This window comes from Equus przewalskii, chromosome 18, assembly GCF_037783145.1.
Source record: "Equus przewalskii isolate Varuska chromosome 18, EquPr2, whole genome shotgun sequence".
NCBI lineage: Eukaryota > Metazoa > Chordata > Mammalia > Perissodactyla > Equidae > Equus > Equus przewalskii.
Genome location: NC_091848.1, coordinates 3,035,524 through 3,055,936, shown reverse-complemented (window position 1 = coordinate 3,055,936; position 20,413 = coordinate 3,035,524). Strand labels below are relative to the sequence as shown.

The 20,413-nt window shown below is 38.4% G+C and overlaps 1 protein-coding gene across 21 annotated transcripts in view; it reads right to left on the bottom strand.

Annotated features, from left to right (window-relative positions):
• The window catches only part of IFT80 (intraflagellar transport 80), a 139,968-nt gene that overhangs the window by 70,353 nt on the left and 49,202 nt on the right, over positions 1–20,413 (bottom strand). For 2 of the 21 annotated variants that reach the window (XM_070582983.1, XM_070582991.1), the window contains 2 exons: positions 9,871–9,887; positions 8,538–8,637 (listed from right to left, as the gene is read on the bottom strand). The exons of the other annotated variants lie outside the window; for them this stretch is intronic. In XM_070582983.1, coding sequence (XP_070439084.1) covers positions 8,538–8,637; positions 9,871–9,887 — 117 coding nt within the window. The remainder of the gene's footprint in view (positions 1–8,537; positions 8,638–9,870; positions 9,888–20,413) is intronic. 21 annotated transcript variants of the gene reach the window in all.

Genomic DNA, 20,413 nt, shown 5'->3' with positions numbered 1-20,413 from the left:
TGCTGTGAAACCAGAAATCAATTACAAGAAAAAGGCCAGGAAAGTCACAAATACGTGAAGACTAAACAACATACTACTGAACAACCATTGGATCAATGAAGAAATCAAAGGAGAAATAAAAAAATACCTGGAGACAAATGAAAATGAAAAAACAACATACCAACTCTTATTGGATGCAGCAGAAGCAGTCCTAAGAGGGAAATTTGTACAGGCCTATATCAATAAAAAAGAAAAACCTCAAAGAAGTAATCTTGAACTACACCTAACAGAACTAGAAAAAGAAAAAGAAACAAAGCCCAAAGTCAGTAGAAGGAGAGAAATAATAAAAATTAGAGCAGAAATGAATGAAATAGAGACTAAAAAAACAATAGAAAGGATCAATGAAACTAAGAGCTGGTACTTTGAGAAGATAAACAAAACTGACAAACCATTAGCCAGACTAAGAAAAAAAGAAGCCTCATATAAATAAAACTAAAAATGAAAGAGGAGAAATTACAACAGCTACCACAGAAATACAAAGGATTGTAAGAGAATACTACAAAAACTATATGCCAACAAATTGAACAACCTAGAAGAAATGGACAAATTCTTAGACTCATACAACCTCCCAAAATTGAATCAAGAAGAAATAGAGAATCTGAATAGATCAATCACAAGTGAAGAGACTGAAAGAGTAATCAAAACCTCCCCAAAAACACAAGGTCAGGACTAGATGGCTTCTCTGGAGAATTCTACCAAACATTCAAAGAAGATTTAATACCTATCCTTCTCAAACTATTCCAAAATACTGAAGAAGATGGAATGCTTCCTATCTCATTCTATGAGGCCAACATCACCCTAAAACCAGACAAGGATAACACTAAGAATGAAAATTACAGCCCAATATCACTGATGAACATAGATGCAAAAATCTTCAACAAAATATCGGCAAACCGAATACAGCAATGCATTAAAAGGATCATACACCATAATCAAGTGGGATTCCTACCAGGGACACAGGAGGGTTCAACATCTACAAGTCAATCAATGTGATACACTACATTAACAAAATGAAGAATAAAAATCACATGATCACCTTAATAGAGGCTGAGAAAGCATTTGACAAGATCCAATATCCATTTATGATAAAAATTCTTAATAAAATGGGTATAGCAGGAAAGTAGCTGAATATAATAAAGGCCATATATGACAAACCCACAGTCAACATCATACTTAACAGTGAAAAACTGTTAACTTTTGAAAAGCCATCACTGTGAGAACAGGAACAAAACAAAGGTGCCCACTCTTGTCATTCTTATCCAACATAGTACTAGAGGTTTTGGCCAGAGTAGTCAGGGAAGAAAAAGAAATAAAAGGTATCCAAATTGGAAAGGAAGAAGTGAAACTCTCACTGTTGGCAGACAACATGATTCTATATATGGAAAACCCTCAAGAATCCACCAGAAAACTATTAGAAATAATCAACAACTACACCAAAGTTGCAGAGCACAAAATCAACTTACAAAAATCAGTTGCATTTCTATACACCAATAACGAACTAGCAGAAAGAGAAGTCAAGAATACAATCTCATTTACAATTGAAACAAAAAGAATAAAATGTCTAGGAATAAATTTAATCAAGGAACTGAAAGACCTATACACTGAAAACCATAAGACATTATTGAAAGAAATCGAAGAAGACATAAACAAACAGAAAGATATTCCATGCTCATGGACTGGAAGAACAAACATAGTTAAAATGTCCATATTACCTAAAGCAGTCTACAGATGCAATGCAATCTCAATCAGAATCCCAATGACATTCTTCATGGAAATAGAACAAAGAATCCAAAAATTTATATGGAACAACAAAAGACCTTGAATAACCAAAGCAATCCTGAGAAAAAACAACAAAGCTGGAGGCATCACAATCCCTGACTTCAAAATGTACTACAAAGCTATAGTAATCAAAACAGCATGGTACTGGCACGCAAACAGACACACAGATCAATGGAACAGAACTGAGAACCCAGAAATAAACCCATACATCTATGGACAGCTAATCTTCGACAAAGGAACTAAGAATGTACAATTCAGATAGGAAAGTCTCTTCAACAAATGGTGTGGAAAACTGGATAGCCATATGTAAAAGAATGAAAGTAAGCCATTATCTTACACCATACACAAAAATTAACTCAAAATGGATTAAAGACTTGAATGTAAGACATGAAAACATAAAACTCCTAGAAGAAAATGTAAGCAGTAGACTCTTTGACATCAGTCTTAGCAGCATCTTTTCAAATACCACATCTACTCAGGCAAGGGACTACAGAAAAGAAAAAATAACACATGGGACTACATCTGACTAAAAGCTTCTGCAAGGCATAGGAAACCAGGAACAAAACGAAAAGACAACCCACCAACTGGGTGAAAATATTTGCAAATCATACATCTCACAAGGGGTTAATCTCAGAAATAAACAAAGAACTCATACAACAAACAACAAAAAAAACAAACAGCTCAATCAAAAACTGGGCAGAGGATATGAACAGACATTTTTCCAAAGAAGATATACAGATGGCCAACAGGCACATGAAAACATGTTCAACATCACTAATCATCAGGGAAATGCAAATCAGAACTACAATGAGATATCACCTCATGCCCATCCCAATGGCTATAATTAACAAGACAGGAAATAACAAGCGTTGAAGAGAAGGTGGAGAGAAAAGAACCCTCATAGACTGCTGGTGAGAATGCAAACTGGTGCAGCCACTATGGAAAACAGTATGGAGATTCCTCAAAAAATTAAGAATAGAACTACCATATGACCCAGCTATCCCACTATTGACTATTTATCCAAGGAACTTGAAATCAACAGTTCAAAGAGGTTTGTGCACCTCTATGTTCACTGCAGCATTATTCACAATACCCAAACGAGGAAACAACCCAAGTGCCCATCAACTGATGAATGGATAAAGAAGATGTGGTCTATGTACACAATGGAATATGACTCAGCCATAAAAAAAAGGACAGAATTGTCCCATTTGCAACTACACAGATGGACCTTGAAAGTATGATGTAAAGTGAAATAAGCAAGACAGAGAAAGACAAACATCGCATGATTTCACTGATATGTGAAAGACAAAAGAACATGGATAAAGAGAAAATAGTGGTTTCCAGAAGGGAAGGGGGTAGGGTGGTGGGTAAAAGGGTTAAAGGGGCACACTTGTATGGCGACGGATAAAAACTAGACTATTGGTGGTGAGCAACATGCAGTCTATACAGAACTGATATATAACTATGTACACCTGAAATTACACAATGTTATAAACCACGATGACCTCAATAAAAGTTTTTTTAAAGGCTACATTTTTTTTTCAAACCAGCATCCTCTACTTCTCTCCAATATCTGGATCTTCTTTTGTCTTTGCTCCATTGTCTCTGTACTGATATATCTGCATTTTACTCCCGGCAATTTCTGTTCAGTGCAGGGCTTTGTCCTGAAATGATGCTTGATTTGCTAGTTTCAAGAGTACATTAGTCCCTGACAGCTCCAGCATGGTCCCCTTGAATTCACTCAAAATTAGATCTTATAGAATTTTTCTCCTAATTTCTGCCTCTGTTCTTACATTGGCCAGCCTCGCTTTCAGGTGCTTGTTGGTGATTTGGAAGCTCTTATTTTCTCATGGTCTTAGAAGCCTGGCTGCCTTTCCTCTGCTTCCTCACACACAGATGACGACACCATGTACCTGACAATGATCCCTTGGAAAATCAGCAGTATTTGGGGTTTGTAGGGATATAGTCTCGTCTAGTTTTGTTGTTGCTGTCTGTGGGTTTTTGTTATTGCCTCTCATTTTCTCTGTTTCATGGGGAAATTTGAGAAGATTCAAAAACTATGCCACTATACCCAACAACATGGATAAATCTCAGACATATAGGTTGAACAGAACGAGTCAGACAAAAGTGTAAATACTCTACGATTTCACTTACACAAATGTTAAAAACAGGCAAAACTAACCTACCAGTGATAGAAGTCAGAACAGTAGTGACTATGGAGGGTAACTGACTGGGAGGAAGTTGCTACATTGTTGATAATGTTCTATATCAACATGGGTGGTGGTTTCTTGGTTATTTACATATATAAAAATTTACTGAGCTGTACACTTAAGATACTGGACGCTATGTCTCAGTTTTTAAAAAATGCTGCCCCTGCCATTATCCTTCCCCTCAACCAGTGTCTATTGAAATTATAGTGTAATTTCAATAATATTAGTAAGAACATAATATTGAGCTAAAAAAGGTATACGACATCAATACTAAAAAGTAAAAGGACATATAATAATAAATTTACAGTAATCATAACCATGTAAAAAATATATTTGCTCAAAGACTTGTAAGGTACACAGAAAATGAAAATACTTGATTTTATGGTATGTTATGATTATGAGTATTATTTTTCCTACTTTTTGTTTTCATTATTTTTGCTATACTGCTTTTTTGCCACAAATTTCTCCAAATTATAAGCTTTCCTGTATATCCAATTAAACTATTTAATATTAATCACTATTTCTGCTTTCACAATACTGGTGAGGTTTTCCATGTTTTCCCTAATTCCAAGCAATAAATGGCAGCTAACACAGTTTTCTTAGGATACAGAATATGAAAAAGTTACTTTGGGCTGGTTAAATTGCAAATAATTTCTAAAAACACAAGATAAGCAAAAAGAAGAAAACAAGAGAAAAAGAAGTAAATTACAAAAGAAGTTTATAGAACACAAATGTGACCTGTATTCACAATATGATATCCAAGTAAACCACCAATGTTACTTCGAGCTGCCTATGAAGAAGCACTACGTCACTGAACAAGAACGCCATCAATCAATTGCTTTGAGAGACTTAGTAAGAGATTTCTGCCTAAAGGCAGTCTTGAAAAATTGTGAGGTTGGCCAGTTTGGTTTTGCCTCTGGGCAAATATCACTGGCATCTCCCCAAACATCCAAGACCTTTATTAAGGTGTTGTACGGCTAGTGAAAATTCTCCCCATAAAGGGTCATCTCCCTGGGTAATAGTATTCTAGGCCTCTCTTTTCACTCTCTCATCCAAAATCTGCTCTTGGCTAGCCAAATTACTTAAAAAAGGACCCGATAAGATAAGAACAAGTTCGATGTGTTACTCCCATGATACTATTATATTTTAAGAAATAACAATTTCTTAAATCAGAGCATTAAAGCAAATAGGGGAAATTTTGTTATCAACAAGAACGTAGCCTTCCCCAGAACTTTCCACCCACATAACTCACTGCTAAGATTGGCCCAGAACTGTAGGTACAAAGATACATTTTCTATTACAACTGTGGCAAATTACCATAAACATAGAGGCTTCAAACAAGACAAGTTTATTATCTTATAGTTCGCCAGGTCAGAAATGCAACGGAGGTCTCATCAAGCTAAAGTCCAGGTGTTTTGGTAAGACTGAACTTGTTTCTGCAGGCTTTGAGGGAGGATCCATTTCCTCGACCACTCAGATATTAGCAGAACTCAGTTTCTTACAGCTGTGAGACTGAGGTCCTCATTTCCATGCTGGCCATTCACAGCTTCTAGAGGCCACCTGCATTCCTCCAGCTTTAAAGCCAGTAAGAGCAGGTTGAGCTGCTCTTACTTTGAATCTCTCCCCCTCCTTCATCCTCTAACTCAGCTAGGAAAGATCCTGTGCCATGAACGACTATGTGATTAGACTGGGCCACCCTGGACAACCCAGGACAGCCTTCCCATCTAAAGGTCCACACTCTTAACCACATCTGCAAAGTCCCTTTTGCCATTTCGGGTAACATATTCACAGTTCTGGGAATTAGGGTATGGGCATATCTGGGGGCCCATTATTTCCCTACCACAAAATTAGACGAGTCAATTTGGGGATTTTAAAACCTTGTTCACTTTTTTTTCTTAAAGATTCAGATTCAGATATAAGCATAAACACATGAAACAATATTTTTACCACTTTTTAAAAGTAGTTTGGGGTTTGTGGTTTTGACTTTCAAAAGGCTTATTCACCATTAAAAAGAAACTAAACAATAATTTGACCTGGTTGTCATCAAATGGTAGTAGGATCTTGGTATTGTTCATAAGGTACTGAATTATCAAGAATATCCCAAAGAAAATGTTTAGGGGCTAGCCCGGTCATAGTGGTTAAGTTCATGCACTCTACTTTGGCGGCCAGGGGTTCACCAGTTTGGATGCTGGGCATGGACCTATACACCACTCATCAAGCCATGCTGTGGTGCCATCCCAAACAGAAGAACTAGAAGGACTTACAACTGGGATATACAATTATGTACTGGAGCTTTGGGGAAAAAAACAAAAAGAAACTGTTTAAAAATTGAACAAGTTGCTTTTAGAAAGGAAAAAAACCAAAACAGGTTTATGACATCAAGCAAAATATGCATTTAATATTTTATGACGTGAATTGTACAAAAAGTGCTGAGATTATATCAAGAAAAAGAAAGGTATAATTTTTCATGAGTGTTTCTTGATAGTATGAAAAATTACACTATGAGATAGAACCCTCCTCAGAGACAGTATGGACGTCTTAGAATACTGAGGGGGAAGTCCTCAAGGCACAATTTTAAATCGTCACGCCTACAGCCCCTATGGAAGAAACTGCAAATAATTAGATAAGGCCTAATAGCCTGGAAAACATCTATAGAATTCTTCAAGGGGGTAACAATGGGGAAGGGAAAGGTAATTTAACTAAAGACAATAAAATCAAAGGAAATAACATCTTTTCTTAAACAAAATAAAGGATTTAAAATGTTCTACATGATTGGGATCTCTGGCAATGAACAATCAGAATGTGTGAACACTGGAGCTTGTTCTACGAAGTATTTATAAGTAGAAGAAAATCTGAGAGAGATTTTAGAAGAGCAAATTGCACCACTTCTCTCCACAGTGGAGGGCGGGGACAAGGGCACACCCTATGGAGTCATGGCTGGACCGGCCCATGTGTAACCGAGCTTTTGCATGGTTTCAGCATATGTGCATCTAGAGATGCCAATTCTATTCTAAATACAGAGATCAGAAAAAAAGTAAATTCAAATTTGTGCTTCTCAGTAAAAAACAACATGATCTCTAGTCATTTAAAAAAAAGATTTTTTAATATTTTTAAGTAATTCAACAAGAGAGGAAGTTTACTTTCACCAATTTAGTCTCATCCAAAATATGTACAGACATATCTGAAAATTTACCATTATTCTATTCCGCCTCTATTCTCCCACAACAATTATAACCTTTGCCACTAAATAACTATGTTATTTAATTATCATTTACAAATCAGTACTCTCAACAGAGGGTGAGCTAGTCCTAGAGGATAGGCACGGATGTTATTCTTTGAATAGCCAGAGTATCATGGAGAACTTAGCACACATGAATATTTGTTGAATGAATGAATGAATCAGTACGCCTGTGTCCTCACGCAAGCCTTGTTTCCCAGAGCTTAACCACGACTTCAACCAAACTCAACTTTAAAAATAAAAAAGTCCAAGGAACACATTGAAAGCCAAAGATTTAGAAATTTTAAACTAGCCTTCTCAAACACATCAACCAAGCTGACTAAATGGATCAGTTCTAGTGAGGAGCTGATCAACATGCTGCAACGGTAAGTCACTCATTGAGTTACACTACCTGAATCAGATTAAAGTCAGTCACTAAAACCCAAAACAATATGTTTTGTCTGTACAATGATCCATCAAAACGCAACATTTTTGGAACACCTACTATGTGTTAGGTGTTGATTTTAAAAAGATTAATACTGGGGCCGGCCCAGTGGCACAGCAGTTAAGGGTGCGTGCTCCACTTCAGAAACCCAGGGTTTGCCAGTTCAGATCCCGGGCACAGACACAGCACTGTTCATCAAGCCGTGCTGCAGTGGCCTCCCACATATAAAATAGAGGGACAGTGGCATGGCACAGATGTTAGCTCAGGGACAATCTTCCTCAGCAAACAGAGGAGAATTGGCAGCAGATGTTAGTTCAGGGCTAATCTTTCTTAAAAAAAAAAAAAGTAAAAAGATTAACATTAATTCTTTCACAGAACTCTGATTTCGTATTGCTTGCCGAGTTTCCACACTCTGGACAGCAGGGTCTCATAAGGTAAAGGAAGCACAGTTCCTTTCCTTTATGGTTTATACTTCATGTCTTCCAGCAGTGCTGATTTTATAGCAAATCTGAAGATACAATTCTAATTTTCATGATAAAGGCAGAAACTTATATGTGTAAAAAGAAAAGAAAATTTCAGAGGACTGAAACTTTCAGTGAATTAGGCCAAGGCGGCTTTGAGACACAAATGGCAACCTACTGCATTGGCTGCCTCTCTCCTCCACCTTCCAGGGCCTGGCCCTCCCCAGCACTCCCCCCATTACTACGTTGGAGTCCTGAGAGCCAGGTTCACACAACAGGCCTCACCTGCCGAGACATATTTGCTTAGACCAGGCTTGAGTCCCTGACCCAGGCTTGCCCAGCCACCCCTTCCCTGGGCGTGTTTCAAATTAGACTGAGATTCTTACCTCAGTCTGGCTGCTCTCTGGAACAGAGGAGATGTACACTTGAGAGCTGTTAACACTGGTCACTTTCCAGCAAGTGAACCAGATGGGGGTAGTCAGTTTGCTGGGAAAGAAAAAAGACCAGGGATATGCAGACAGAAGCAGAGGCAAAAGACACGGAGAATAGTTTCTGTTTCCTTAGCACTCCAGTTTCTGAGTCCTGAGGCCTAGCCATGTCCTTGCCCTGGCTTCTGGAAGATATCCCCGAATCTTATAACCAATTCCTCTTTTTGCTTAACGGTTTCTGTTACTTATACCCAACTATGATCAAAGGCAGAGCAAGCTGAAGCTGCAGGATGAGACATGCTTCTCCAGCGCGGCTTGGGTTCCCACTTTCTGGCACGCCACGTGCAGTGCTGCCTCTTCCTGTGCAACAACATCAAAAAACAAAACAGACAGCACACTAACACTGCTCGTGGGGAGCAAGCAGGACTTCCAACGCCGTGGAAAAGGCACCACAGAACTGTGGAGGGGAAAGGAGAGAGGTGGTCGCTTAGCCGAGCCCATTTATTTTGTAGATGAGGAACAGGAAGGCCCAGAAGAGGCCTTTCACTTCGCAAATTCACCACTGGAGTCTTGACTCCAGAGCTCTACAAACATGCCAGCATTACTCCTACACTAAAATAAAACAAAATGAAGAAGCCTACGAGACAGCACAATACAGAGAACAACTGAGAATACAGCTATAAGGTGTTGACCTATTAAAGGATATTACATCCCTTTGAGGGGATAGACCTTTTTTCCCTGTATTCTGTCAAATTGCTTAGGCATACAGATTATCTCCCAACAGGGAAATAGGAGATATTTAAACTAAAAAACATGATTTGACCATAACAACTTTTAAAAGTACCTCCCAAAATGCCAACCTCTCCCTTCTCTTTACTACTCCTATATAAATATACTACATTGAAAGGATCCTCAAAAGCATATATCCTTAGCCAAGTTGGATGAATTCAATTCATAAAATTGTACATTCACAAATTAAGTTTAGGTGAAAGAGAAAATAGATGCAAAGTTTCTTATATTTCTTTAAGGCACACTAACGATTTTTAAGATCAATATTCTTTCTCACGTGCCAGGAATTAGCAAATTGCAGGCTGTCAAATCATGTGTTACATATCTAATCAACGATGAAAAGTTACATGTAACAGGAAGACCAGTCACTGCACATGACGAAGCATCACAATCATGTTAATTAAATGGAAGAACGAATGAACAGAGAGAAGCTTTTTATTAGAAGGACTAAGCAAACATTCACGAACAGAGAAAATGCGACTGCACGAAAGTTCTCTCTTACACAAGCAATAGCACCACCTGCAGATAAATAAAAGCAACAAGGTCAGTTAATTCAAAATCTGGCCAAAAGTACCTTATATGTTCAGATCTTTTCCCTTGAATGCTGTTCCATTTAATGTAATATAATGCAATTCATTAATACATCTGTATATTCATTTATACTATTTTAATTTGAAAGTTTTATATATTTGAATTGTGCATTTCTTAAAAAACAAAAGTAAAAATAAAATTTACTATGGAATCTAGAGAAAAATTAAGGTATTTGGCTTTTAAGGTTTATTCCATAATTTACTTTTACCATAATTTATTTTACTAACCCCTTAATAATGTACGTTTAGTTTGTATCTGATACTCCCTGACCATCTCATCTAAAATAATGCCAACTCTCTTACCCAACTTTGTTTTTTTATAGCATTTATTACCACTTAACATATTTTATATTGATTTTGTTTATTCGTTTGTGTGTAGTCTTTCATCTGCTTGAATGAAAACTCTCAAGAGCAGGGAATTTATTTTGTTTACTGCTGCATCTGTAACATCCAGGGCAAGGGCCTAGCACACAATGGACTCTCAATAAATGTTTGTAAAATAATTAATGAATATTAAAATAAATGAACAAATGAATATGCAATGCAGTTTTGTTTTGTTTCGTTTTTGAGGAAGATTAGCCCTGAGCTAACTACTGCCAATCCTCCTCTTTTTGCTGAGGAAGACTGGCCCTGAGCTCACATCCGTGCCCATCTTCCTCTACTTTATACATGGGATGCCTACCACAGCATGGCTTTTGCCAAGCGGTGCCATGTCCACACCCGGGATCCGAACCGGCGAACCCCAGGCTGCCGAGAAGCGGAAGGTGTGAACTGCTGCGCCACCGGGTCAGCCTCCTACAAAGCAGTTTTAAGTTTCCTTGAAAGTATAATAGCTGTTTCAAAAGTTTCAAGTTATACTTGAGAAAAGTTGTACCAGGTAATGCCCCCTTCAATGCTTTATGAGGAAGCCCACGTTCTCATTTTCTGATGTGTGGGAAATGGCATAACACTGTGATTTTTTTTTTTTTTTAAAGATTTTATTTTTTCCTTTTTCTCCCCAAAGCCCCCCGGTACATAGTTGTGTATTCTTCGTTGTGGGTTCCTCTAGTTGTGGCATGTGGGACGCTGCCTCAGCGTGGTCTGACGAGCAGTGCCATGTCCGCGCCCAGGATTCGAACCGACGAAACACTGGGCCGCCTGCAGCGGAGCGCGCGAACTTAACCACTCGGCCACGGGGCCAGCCCCCCGTAACACTGTGATTTTTATTTGCATGAAACTCATTAATGCAGAGACTGAACACTATCTTTGGGCTCTGGGGATATTTACAATACACTTCTTTTATCCTTTGCTCACTTTTTTCAGTTCAAGATTTTCTATTTGGTCCCTTTTTGTAACCTCTATCTCTTTATTGATATCATCTATTTGTTGAGACCTGTTCTCTTGGTGCCCTTTAGTTGTTTCTCTATGGTTCCTTTAGCTCTTTGAGCATATTTAAGACCTCTGATTTAAAGTCTGTCTAACAAGCCCAATGCTGGGCTTCCTCAGGGGTGGTTTCTTTCTTTTTTCCCTGTAACTGGGCCATACTTTTCCGCCTCGTTGTATGCCTTGTAATTTTTTGGTGAGACATGGATGCTTTGGCTATTATACTGTGGTAACTCTGAATATCAGAGTCTTACCCCACCCCACCCTCCACCCCTGCCCCGAGGGTTTCTTGTTTTACTTTTTGAGGGCTGCAGTGATTTGTTTATTTAGTGGCTTTTCCAAACTAGTTTTGCAAAGACTGTTCCTTTCATCATGTGCAGTCACTGAAGTCTTCATTCCATTATCTCAGTGGTCAGCTAGTAACCTGACAGAGCCAAAAAGAAAGGAAAAAAAATACTCTCCTACTCTTTGCGATTTGGCTCTGAGCTGGGGCACTCCTTCAGCACCCAGCTAGGCCGCCTACAATGCTGCCTTGCCTTCATCTCCTGCTTGTGCAGAGCCCAAGGATCTGCCAGGGACACAAGCCTAGCATCCTCTCAAGTCTTTCCTGAGCATGTGTCTGGCCCTGGGTATGTGTGTTGCACTTCGGATTCCTCAGGAGATGTGAGAGCCCATCAAAGTCCTTCTTTTTCCATGTGTCTTCCTCCTAAGCCTCCTCCTTCCCAAGCTTTTCGATCCATCTGCTGCTTGCCCCATCCACCATTCCCTACCCTAAGCTGCTGTGGGTAGCATGTCTTTACGCGCTTTCAACAGATGTCACCTGGCAAGCCTCTCCAGCTCTGAGCGATTTCCAAAGGAGGCAAAACAAAGACAGTCTTCTGTGCCAGTTCCTCAGGGAATCACCAGACAGGTCAAAAAGCACAACCATAGTTTTTTGAAAACATGGTCCATATTGTCACCCCTGGTCCCACCAAGCTGCTCTCTCACTCTACTCCACCCTGAGAACCACTGCAGTAGTCAGCATAGTTTTCAAGTGTGCAGACCTCATTTTCAAAAACTCATAATGAATTATTTTAAATAAACTTTTGCAATGTTAAAAATTATAATGGCAGAACAGCTGCTATCAGACCAGACTTTTCAGAAATAATACTTATTCACTCCAGACAAAATAAAACAACTAATTGAAGACTGGAGAGCAATCAAAAGCAGGCAGATAGCCACTTTAGAAAACAGTTTGGCAATTCCTCAAAAAGTTAAAGATAAGAGTTACTATTTAACCCAGCAATTCTACTCCTAAGTATATACCTAAGAGAAATGAAAACATGCCCACACAACAACTTATCCACATTCATGGCAGCATTACTCATAATTACCAAAATTTGGAACAACCCAAATGTCTATCAACTGATGAATAGATAAACAAAATGTGTTATATTCATATAATAGAATATTATTTACCCATAAAAAGGAATGAACTATTGATAAATGATACAACAGTGATGACCCTTGAAAACATGCTAAGTAAAAGAAACCTGTCACAAAAGGCCAAATAAGGTATTATTCCATTTATATGACATGGCCAGAATAGAAAAAGAAAGGAGATTAGTGGTTGCCAGGGGATGGGACTGGGGTAGGGAGAAATATGGGTTGACAATAACTGAGTATCTGATTCCTTTTAGAGGAGAGGAAAATGTTCTAAAACTTAAGAGCATGGTGTTGGTTGCACAACTCCATGAATACACTAAAAAACAGTGAATTGTACACTTTAAATGGGTAAAATGTATAGTATGTGAATTATATCTCAATACTGCTGTTCAAAAACAGTAGGCAGAAACTTGAAGGGAATGGTTGAAAAAAAGGGAAGAGTATTGAGTAAACTTCCATTTTTTTTACAACAACCTTTTGGCTGAGAGCAGGCCCTCCTTGGTGCCAAGCATGATGGCTAAAGCTGAGAGAGAAACCTACTGTCACCAGGAAAGGACTCAGAGGAAAGTTCAGGGTGACCACAACAGCTGGAAATGAGGAGAAAACTCCAGAAAGAAAAAGTCATAGAGATTTCATCTTTACACCACAGGGGAGACAGAGCCTAACGTTTGAGTTCAGCCAAGTTGACACCCTGTTAACACACACAGAAAAATCAGTACTCTTTAGAGAAACATAAGAGAGTCTAGAGTCTCTACTATGTATTATCCACAATGTTCAGAATACAATTCAAAATTACTAGTTATACAAAGACACAAGAAAAATGGCACAAGAGAAAAGGTAATCGATGACAAGATGCTAAAATTAGCTGACAACGATTTTAAAGGCAGCTATTATAACCAAGGCCATAATTGAGTATGTTTTTGAACATACAGTAACAGAGAAAAAATCAGTAGAGAAATAGGAACTATGAAAAAAATAACCAAATGGAAATTCTAGAATTGAAAACACAATATCTGAAATTAAAATTCACTGGATGGAATTACAGGAAGATTGGAAACAACAAATGAAAGAATTGGTAAACATGAAGATAGATCAACAAACATTATCCAGTTAGAAATCTGAGGGAAAAAAGATTGAAGAAATATGAATAGAGCCTTGCTGACTTGTGGGACAATATCAAAAGTCTAAAAAAATTATAATTGGACTTCCCGTAGGGAAAGGAAGAGAGAATGAGGCAGAAAAAACTACTTGAAAACATAATGGCTAAAATTTCCCCAAGTTTGGTGAAATCATAAATTTACGTATTCAAGAAGTGTAGGGAACCCCAAACAAGACAAATACAAAGAAAATCAGACACTATCCAAGTGCTGGAAACCAAAGAAAAGAAAATCTGCAAAGCAGCCAGAGGTAAACGCCACTTCACATTCAGGAGAGCAATGACACAGACAGTCACTTACTTCTCATCAGAAACAATAAAGACCAAAAGACAGTGGGACAATATCTTTAAAATGCTGAAAGAAAGAAAGAGAAGAAAAGAAAAGAAAAAACTGTCAACCCAGAATTCTAAATCCAGTGAAGAATAAAGAGGAAATAGATATTTTCAGACAAACAAAAGGTAGGAAAATTCATCACTAGCAGATGTATACTACAAGATATGCCTAAAGGAAGATTTTTAGGCTGAAGGAAAGTTATATCAGTCGGAAATCAAGATCTTCAGGAAGAAAAGAAGGGCACTAGAAACGTTAAACATGTAGGTAAACATAAAAGATTACCTTTTCTCCTCTTAATGTCTTGAAAATAAATAGGACTTTTTAAAATAAAAATTATATGTGATAGATATAATATTTAGGACAATTATAGCATAAAGGAGAGGTGGGTAAATGGAACTATATGGATGCAAGATTCTTATATTTTACATGAAATGGTATAACATTAACTCTAAGGAGTATGTGAGACAAAATGAGCACCAAGTAATGCCCCTTCTCTCTCGCAAAGGACTGGGTAGAAGGGGTGCCCTAGAAGATGGAACCCTTTTGACATAACTACCCTCCTCCAGGCACACACCACTCGAGAAGCCGTGCATTCTCCCCACTAGGTACTGCAGCTGTGGATACAGCGGGATGGAGCCCTCTGGAGTGTTCCCACTCTGCACTCAGCTGCGCAGAGGTGGCACTCCTCCCACTCCCGCATGGTGCCATAGCGACTGAGGCAGAGCCCTCTTGGACACTCCAGCCACGCAATACAGTAAAGCAGTGGCCTCCCCAACGAACACTGCGAAGACTGCCAAGTGGGGCCCTGCCTACCATCCCTGGATCTGCACTAATGACAGCAAAGAGGCAGCACCCAACTCCCTCTCAAGAAGAGTTGAGGTAGGACTGTGGAGAGGAGGGAACTGGAGAAAGGTATTCTTTAAGTCTATGTATGAAGTCTTTGAAACACCATCAAGCAGCCCATACACGCAAATGACTAGAATCAACACAGTAAAACCAAGACAGCGGAACTGCAGTGTGGAATACTACCTAGGTTTCAAGTTTGCCTCTGGGCTGAAAACAAGCAGGGCAGACCAGAATCCTGCTGCAACGACTTTGAAAATGCAATTGATATTTGAACCACAGTCCACAAAAGTTAGTCAGGGCGTGAGTTCTGAACCAATACAGGTAATTGCCTGCTTAAATAGAAGATGTCATAGGAACCAGAGTTTCATATCAGCTTAGTGAGGGTCTTCAAAAAAGAATTCAATTTTATGATGAAAGTTAATGGGAATATTAGATTTATTGTATAACAACTGAGCTGAAGTAACGTACCTATACAAAAATGTAAAATTTCTACTTTTTCAAATATTCCTGCCATCAGTCTAGTTACATATTTGCATAGTAAGAATGCATTCAAACCAAAACCTAATCTATTATTAACAGCATTCAAGCATTTGAGCTTTTTTTCCCCCACTAGAAATACTTCTTGAAAAACATTAAAAGAAAATGTTTGCAGGGGCCAGCCCTGTTACTGAGTGGTTAAGTTCATGCACTCCACTTTGGCAGCACGTGGTTTCACCGGTTGAGATCCTGGGCATGGACATGGCATGGCTCATCAGGCCATGCTGAGGTGGTGTCCCACACAGCACAACTAGAACTCACAACTGAAAAAAAAAATATGCTACTGTGTACTGGGGTGATTTGGGGAGAAAAAGCAGGAAAAAAAAAAGATTGGCAACAGTTGTTAGCTCAGGTGCCAATCTCCAAAAAAAAGAAAAAGTTTAAAAATCACATTTTTCTCAGCTTAATATTTCACAGATAACCTGAAAGTTTACACCAATATTATTCTTTAAAGCTAATATTATAAAAATTACTATCCAATTTCTGTCAAGGAAGCCTAGATAAGAATTTTAAATAAAATGTTGATTAGGAAACATTGCACTCAACTAAAAATTTGTGAAGAGCTCTCAAAATAGATATCTGATAAATTTGTAGCAAATGCTAGGATATAGATCCTTCTGAGGACCAGATTCTTATAATATCTAACGTAGAAATTCTTCCAAAAAGTCTGGCCCTGGATAAATGATTACTACCATTAATTATAAACTTTAAGTTAGATATGAGAGAAACAAAAAGAAACAAGGAGCTACACTGAAGAGTGACATTTCCATGCTGAAGAGAACATGTACTTCTTAAAAGAAGCCTTAGCAGGCTTTTTCAAGAGAAAAACAATTGTGTGAGAAAAGCATCCAGCACAGCTGACTTAAATTTTCCACTCTAAATTGAAACCACTTACTTGGTTAGTAAAAAAGGTGCAGAATTAAGCATTGCCCTTCTTACCTTCCATCATGTTAACCTGCCTTGAGCCTCCCAAAAGTTAGTGCTCATTACTGGGAGCTGCCTGTACCTCCTTGTAAAATTTATTACAAGCGTAATTAAATAACCGAGTGTGTAACTAATCATTTAATATCTGTCTTAGCAACAAGAAAGTAAACTCCACAAGGGCAATGTCTGCAGGGCATTTTTTTAAAAGATGTGCAGAAAGTACTTATACAAGTAATTTGTTTTTGACTCAAAATGCTTATAACATTTATATCTTACTGAATAGAATTATTCCCCAATAAAGATGTACATGTTCGATATCACCTTAAAAATAATTTTCCATGTTTTAACTTATATATAAATCTAAAAGAATTAAATAGCTTCAAAAAACAATATTTTAAAAAAAGGAAAGAAGGCTGAATTACATAATTAGAGAATCCAATGGATTCTGCAAGCAAAATAAAATTAAAGATTTGCAACATTGTGATTTATAAGAAATATATATTTGGTCATTCAGATGGCCAAAATATATTTTTCATATATATTTGGTCTTTGTCCACAGTTCTAGGCTCACAGCTCCTAAAACCCTTGGAGTTTCCTAAGCATTGAGAGTGATAAAGGTGTCCTTTGTTACGTGAATGAGGTGACTTTTGGAAAGCACCTGAGGATGGGGCTGGGTGCCAGTGGAGCCAACCTGTGGTTGGAGGGTTGAACTTTCAGCCCCGCCCCCTGATTTCCAGGACGGGGATGGGCGCTTGAGGTTGAATCACTTGCCATCGGTGAGCGATTGAATCAATCATGACTACGTAATGAAGCCTCCATAAAAACCCAAGAGGGCAGCCTGTCAGCCTTTTTCGGAGAGCTTTGACACTGGGGAGTCAGAACACTTCCACGTGCCACCATTCCCCAAGCTCCATGACGACAGAAGCTCCTTTGTTTGGGATCTTGCCCTATGTATCTCTTCATCTGGCTATTGATTTGTATCCTTTAATATCCTTTGTAGTAAATCAGTAATCTAGTGAGTAAAGGGGTTTTCTTGAGTTCTGTGAGCCATTCTAGAAAATTAATTGACCATGAGGAGTCAGTCATGGGAACCTCTGATTTGACAGCCAGTGGGTCAGCAGTACAGCTAACAACCTAGACTCGCGACTGGCATCCTGAGTTGGAGGGGCCAGTAGAACCTCCAGTTTGTAGCTAGTCGGTCAGATGCATAGGTAACAACCTGCACTTGCAACTTGTGTCTAAAGTGGAGGGCAGTCTTGTTCGGCTGAGCCCTTTACCTGTAGCATCTGATTCTATCTCCAGGTAGACAGGGTCAGAAGTGAGCTGAATTATAGGACATCCTGCTAGCATCCAAGAACTGCGTGTTGGTGTGGGGAAGGCTACACACACACACACACACACACACAGGAATTGGGTCCAGGAGCCCGGGGAAGGCTACACACACACACACACACACACACACAGGAATTGGGTCCAGGAGCCTGGGGCAGGCTACACACACACACACACACACACACACGGAATTGGGTCCAGGAGCCCAGGGAAGGCTACACACACACACACACACACACACACACACACACAGGAATTGGGTCCAGGAGCCCAGGGAAGGCTACACACACACACACACACACACACACACAGGAATTGGGTCCAGGAGCCCGGGGAAGGCTACACACACACACATACACACACACACACGGAATTGGGTCCAGGAGCCCAGGGAAGGCTACACCACACACACACACACACACACACACACACATACAGAGGAATTGGGTCCAGGAGCCCTTTGTAAGAATAAATCTAGTTTTTTCTCTTCAAAAATTATACAAAGCATGTTCTTTGATTTGAAAATTTTAGAAAATGTAGCTATGCAAAAAAGAAAAAAAAATCACCTAACACTTCAAACCCCAGAGACAACCATTGTTAAAATGTGTTATATTGTCAGACTATTTTTCCATTCATATATATAGACACACACATTTTTATACAAATAGGACCATCCTATGCATAAAATTTGTAAATATTTTTTTCTTCTGACTACATATCTTAAAAATCTTTTTATGGCATTATGAAAGTAGATTATCATTTTTAATCACTACATGATAATTCATTATAAGAGTCATATTCCCTAATTAAGTTAAATAATGTCCTGTTATTGGAGATTTAGATTGCTTTTCATTTGTTAAATTATAAATAACACTTCACTGAGAATTCTTTTTCCTATTATTTCTGTAGGATAAATTCCTAGAACTGGAATTGGTGGGTGAAGGTATATGTAAATTTATTTCTTGGGTTTTTGATACATAATGTCAAATTATCCTCCAGAAAGGTTTGAACAAATCTCTCTCTACATATATATATATATATCTAGGAATAAAAAGAACCTAGTGGATTCAAATAACTCACAAAATCTAAATGATAATCACATAAAGGGAAATATGATACAGTTAATAAAAATCATGCAAAAAGAAACAATCAGATGAAAGAGTTTCTGATTTTTTCTGTGAAAATATACAAGGCAGAAATGAAACAAAAAAATCGATTGATAATTCAATGACTGTAAATACTCCAATAGTATTTATAACTAGTTATTCTGAAACAATCAATTTAGGAAATTAAGAGACAATATCATTGCACACATTATTCAGATACTATAAACATTCTTCCTGTAGCAAAACGATAGGACATAGATCATTCCTGAGGACTAGATTCTTATAACAATACTGAAATTCTGCCACAAAATATGGCCCTGGATAAATGATTACTACTATTAATTATACAACTTTTAGTTACAGATTATGAGAGACAAAAAGAATTATATCCTCAAAATATTTTTTTTAATTTTTTTTAAAGATTGGCACCTGAGCTAACTGTTGCCAATCTTTTTTTTTTCCTCCTTTTCTGCCCAACTCCCCCCAGTACATAGTTGTATATTTCAGTTGGGGGTCCTTCTAGTTGTGGCATGTGGGATGCCACCTCACCGTGGCCTGACGAGTGGTGCCATGTCCGCACCCAGGATCCGAACCAGGGAAACCCTGGGCTGCTGATGCAGAGCACGTGAACTTAACCACTCAGCCACAGGGCCGGTCCCTATATCCTCGAAATAATTTTAAATGAAGTAGATGCTAAGAAAGAATCAGAAGAATAAATTACGTGAGATTTTTTTTAAAACTTAATATTTTCAATTAGACTACCCTTTTGGAACCACTTTCATTATCATTTACTATTTCATTTCTAAAATTAAAGTATTTTTTCTACAGTAGGGCAAGCATTACCATTTTCAGAGTTCAGCAGGAATAGCAAACACCTCACACGTTTTATTTAAGTGTCCTTCAAGCGTGGCATGACAAACCACCTCATAAAGATAACAGGGAACTTAAAAATACAACTCCCCATGCGCCATTCTCCTGAGATTTTAATTCATCACATTGCAAATGCAGGCCAAGAAATGCATTTAGCAAGACCCAGGGACACCTACGAATGCTAAAACGTAGGTAACTTGATTTATTTTTGTCATGATTGCACAAGGATCTAATAAATTATATCACACAAAACCAGTGCAAATTACACCACATTATAAGAGGATGTTATCCTCAGGCTGGCACCCAGATAGTAAGGTACTAAATTGAAATCCAGGTAATTATTCTTGACTCTTCCCACTTTTTAGTGCAAGAATTTATCTCCTGAACCTGTCCACTTCTTTCCATTCCCACTGCTATTCCCTATTATTCAGGCCAATATCATTTTCTTGTCCTACTGCAACAGCCTCTCATTAGCCAGCCTGCCTCCAGTCTAGCCCTCTCTCATCCATCCTGCCTGCTGAGTTCAGGGTCACTCCCCTAAAAATGTCAGATCCAATAAGGTC